The sequence below is a fragment of the Sorghum bicolor genome, chromosome 5 (genome assembly GCF_000003195.3).
Source record: "Sorghum bicolor cultivar BTx623 chromosome 5, Sorghum_bicolor_NCBIv3, whole genome shotgun sequence".
Classification (NCBI taxonomy): domain Eukaryota; kingdom Viridiplantae; phylum Streptophyta; class Magnoliopsida; order Poales; family Poaceae; genus Sorghum; species Sorghum bicolor.
This window is the reverse complement of record NC_012874.2, coordinates 18945088-18949691: the sequence shown is the minus strand read 5'-3', so window position 1 is coordinate 18949691 and position 4604 is coordinate 18945088. Positions and strand designations below refer to the sequence as shown.

At 41.8% G+C, this 4604-nt stretch overlaps 1 protein-coding gene across 1 annotated transcript; it reads left to right on the top strand.

The window, feature by feature from the left end:
- LOC8071726 (transcription factor MYB3R-3) lies at positions 419-2929 on the top strand. Its single transcript, XM_002450627.2, has 2 exons — positions 419-827; positions 1881-2929. Exons 1-2 carry the CDS (start codon positions 665-667, stop codon positions 2546-2548), a joined length of 831 nt encoding a protein of 276 aa, XP_002450672.1. The 5' UTR covers positions 419-664; the 3' UTR covers positions 2549-2929.

The following is a 4604-nucleotide window of genomic DNA, read 5'->3' as shown; positions in this document are numbered from 1 at the left end:
TTTAGTTTCCTTATGAGTCATGCATGCATGATCCTTCCCCTAATCTATGTAACAGCGTAAACAGATGATGTAATCATAGCCCATTTAGTTTTCTGATAACTGTAGAAAGCAGATCTATATATACACAGTCGAATGAAACACTGACGGCATCTTTCATTGAAGAGAATATTGTTAGGGAGGTTAGACAAGAAGTGCATTATAGAAGCTGGTAATCGGGGACAGGTTTGTGTTGGATGAGAGCTGTGAGAAGAGTGGTCTTTGGCAAATAGCCAAACAGCAGACAAGTTGGTGAGGGAGAGCGATGACATGTTGACACGTTATTACATAAGCATCTCACAGCAGCCCTCTTGTCGTGTAAAACTAAACTAAAGGGACCTTTCATCCAAGCCCTAGCTAGGTACATATATATGTGTGTGCAAACACCCTGCTGGTGCTGGCCTGGCCTTCTCTCTCTGAGACACACACGCACGCTCTCTCATCTCTATCTATCCCGTATCTCTAAAGACACCCCAGCTTTTATTTGACTAGTCTGTAGACAATAGCCACATAACCAGCCCAATCATACACAACTGCTCATCTCGCTCATCAAAGTTACTATCCAAGTTCGTCGGCCAGGGCATCGCCTTTCTCTTGTTCCTCCGTCGTCCTGTCCTGTGGCAGAGAGATGCCATCCTCGTCGACCACCAATACATCAGATGGCGCCAAGTCGTCATCTTGCCCGAGAGGCCACTGGCGGCCTGGGGAGGACGAGAAGCTGAAGCAGCTCGTCGAGAAGTATGGTCCGCAGAACTGGAACTCCATTGCTGAGAAGCTGGACGGGAGATCAGGTTGGTTGAATTGGTTGATCGTCTGTGTGTTTCCTGTGCTTGTTCTCCTACCTCGCTTTCTTTCTCAAGGGGAATTAAAGAAGTTGCTCAGATCCACCATATGCATGTAGTTTTTACTTCATGCATGTGTTGATTTTGTGTCCGAGATCATGCATGTGCATCCTTGGATTTTGTTCAGGTTTTCTTATTTTTTTCATATTTTTTAATTAGAGGGCATGGGGTTTGACTTGTTTATGTGTGTTATTTTGTGGGGCAAAGATTCGATATCATGCATATCTGTTAATTTGTGGGGAAATAATTTTGCTCAAGCACGTCAAGCTAGCTAAATTAGTTTTTGTTCAAGCAGATGATTTGTGCATAATCTTGTGTAGTCTGGCTATATTAATTTTTTTTAATTAATTTGAGGAGATAACCTAAAGATAAAAGACTAAAAAAGTTTGTGGTGATGAGTAGTTCTGTGTTCTTCGGTTTCATAAAGTATAGCTAGCTAGAGGCAAATATAACATATATTTAATTAGCCAAGATGAATTAAGAGTAACGTGGATGGTAGAAATTCGATATTTATTCGATTACAGATGATCTCTAGAAGTAATAAAAAATCACACAAGCATGTTTTAATTTTGCTCAATTTTGATCAGTACCAAGCATCTTTATATATACTTTCCCACATCTAAATCAAAATTAGTCTCAATTTTTTTCCAAGATGCATGGAACTTATATATGTATAGACGTGAAGAAGCAAAAGATAGAGCATATTGCTGTGAAGCTTTATTTTAAAAAAATAAATTCAACATGCACGCACCGTTGGCTCATCTGACCCATGCACACAGGTGCTAGTGTCAAGAGTGGATCACCTACTGGAAAACTCTCATGCCATGTTTGCAATTAAATCTGCGAGCAAACATCTTTCTGTGCCCCCTCTCTTTTAATCCTGTCCGTCTTTATTAACAACTAGACTAGATGCTTAATTTCAGATAATTCCTGACATGCTGATTAAATTAGTTATTTTTCTTCATACTAATTCATGTGGAAATATATATTAATATTGTGAAGGCAAGAGCTGCCGGCTCCGGTGGTTCAACCAGCTGGACCCTCGGATCAACAAGCGGCCCTTCACAGAGGAGGAGGAAGAGCGGCTGCTCAACGCCCACCGCGCCCACGGCAACAAGTGGGCTCTCATCGCCCGCCACTTCCCCGGCCGCACGGACAACGCCGTCAAGAACCACTGGCACGTCGTCATGGCGCGCCGCAGCCGCGAGCGCTCCAGGCTCCTCGCCAGGGCCGCGAGCTCCGCCGCCTCCTCGCCGTCCGCTGGTGGGTACCTCTTTGGCGCTGGCACGCCGGCGACGAGCTCGCTCTGCTTCGGCTTCTCCAAGCTAGGTGGTGGCGGCAGCGGCGGCGGCCTGTTCAGCTCGCCGGCGGCTTCTCCTCCTACTTCACTGTTCAAGAGCTTTGGCACAGCCACTGGAAGTAAGGGTTTCCTGGGGGCGAGTTTCGAGGCGTCCGGACGGTACAACTACAGCGGCAAGCAGCTGACGGCACCTCTCTCCATCACCTTCGCCTCTCCAAGTGAAGCGCTAGGCATGGATATTGGCCACCATGGACGCCATGAACATCACCAAAAGGATTACCACGCCGCCAGTGGCGACAGCGCTGATGAGCCACTGAAGAAGAAGGATGTGCCCTTCATTGATTTCCTCGGCGTCGGTGTGTCCTCGTAATTAATAATATTGCAATATTGAAATACTAGCCAATCTATATGTTGATCAATCAAGTGTATTGATCAGTGTTTGTTTTTTATTATTAGGGCAAACTGCTGCATGCAGTAGTAGTTGATAAGTATGCAGGGCTAGAGTTCATTGATGGTTACGGCGTTCTGATGATCATGTGCTATCTGATTCATCCGAAATAAGGCACCAGATACATCACACATGGTTATTCTCTTAAAAGTTATTTACTAATAATAGTCTACTGAATTCCATCTTGTGCTGTCTTTCTTGTGATGAGCTAGCTGGTCATCCAATGTGTTAGTCTCTCACGGACGATGGCATCTGATATTTAGATGGACTTTATAGAGAACTAAAGATGCATGGTACTGTCTATTCCTTCCGGTTTCATGGTCTGCTTGCCAATAAATGCAGAATATAGATTTATAACATATGTTTAAATAGTGGCTTATTAAAAAATACTATATTGTTTACCCCAGCAATGATTAATCTAGAACATTTTTTTCGTGTTTGATTGAACAAGCTAGTTCTACTTTGAGACTTATATATAGCTTCCACAAAATGTCTATTGCTGAGAAAGGACAGACAATTCAGTCAGTTAGTCATGCTCGAAGATATGATTGTACGTTATCTTCATCAGAAAATGTACAAACCGAAAAAAAGCATTCCACAGAATTGTCTATTTATTACATAAAAATATATACCATCTTAATTACTTTCAGTGCATTTAAAATAGTGATATAGTATCCAAGTTGTCTTACAATTTTTCTCTTATGGGAAGAAACAGCGTACAGCAGTTGCGTGAATCATTTGACATGCATGCAACTCCAAGAAACTTTTTTCGTCTAACTCTAACCTCAGCTCCGGCTCAAATAATTATGCATGCACTGTACCTACCTTCTGTTCGTTCTAGCTACCGATTCGAGTAAAAGTACAACTGACCAAACATCTATACAGCTGAGTGCTACAAATCTGGAGGATTGTAATTGCTGCTCTCTTCAATTCTTTGGCACTTATATTTAGGTTGTTGCAACTCCTTGCCACTTTTAACACATATAGTAGCTACTTGTCTTTGGTTCCTGAAAGCAAAGAGAAAGCTAGATTGGGCAACAAAACTGGTTATTTTATAAGTAACTAGACATAATGTTTAAAGATGTCGGTTACAACATTGGTTATCGGATGTAGACATCATGATATAAGTATATAACTGAATTTTTAAGTTCTATATATCCCAGTGAAAAGGCAAGTCAGTTGGTGAAAAAGAATATGGCATTGTTGAGATGTTAATTTGGCGTGTAAACCCAAATCTTGCTTGCTTATTTGTCTGGCAAGCTTTGGTAACTATATATATCTTCCTTGCAATGCAATTAAGGAGTGCAATGCTTTGGCTATCAAAAATATATGTTGTTTCTAACATGTGAGTTTATTTATCAATACAAAATGTGCACCTGAAGTTTTTTTAATAAAGGCAGCTTTTATAACTTTCTCAAGAGAAATACATCGAGTTACACAAAGCTTTAAAAAAATTACTGGTCTTTGCTTTTCAACCAGCACGTCACGCCACACAATCTACGTCTAAGCACTATCCTAGATCTAACATTCAGTGTCAGTTCAAAAACCCCCATTCACTGGATTTTGAACTAGCACAACCAAACTGGCAGTGGTGGGGACGCACATCAGTGCCAGTTCTTACAAACTGGTAGCGATGGGACACACACCAGTGTCGGTTCTTATAAACCGACAGTGATATGAAAAGTCACTGTTGATTCGTGACAATATGGGGTTGAGCTAACAGTACCCGTTCTTTACACGAGCCGACAATGCAGTTTTCTCCACAAACACTTTCTTCGCACAAGCCGACAGTGTTGTAGCAGACGACATTGCCAGTTTATGGCTCAAGCCAATAGTGTTCTTCTAATCAATACTATCGGTTCTTGGCTTAAGCCTATAGTGTAATCTTGGCCAGCACTACCGGCTTGAGTCACAAACTGATAGTGTTAATCAACGTAACACCCATTTTTTTAAAGAAGATCAGGTTCACCATATGTGC

Excerpts from the sequence above, each read along its gene's own strand:
- LOC8071726 (XM_002450627.2), top strand. The coding sequence starts at position 665 with ATGCCATCCTCGTCGACCACCAATACATCAGATGGCGCCAAGTCGTCA. Across the intron at positions 828-1,880 it reads GAAGCTGGACGGGAGATCAG|GCAAGAGCTGCCGGCTCCGG; the intron begins GTTGGTTGAATT and ends AATATTGTGAAG.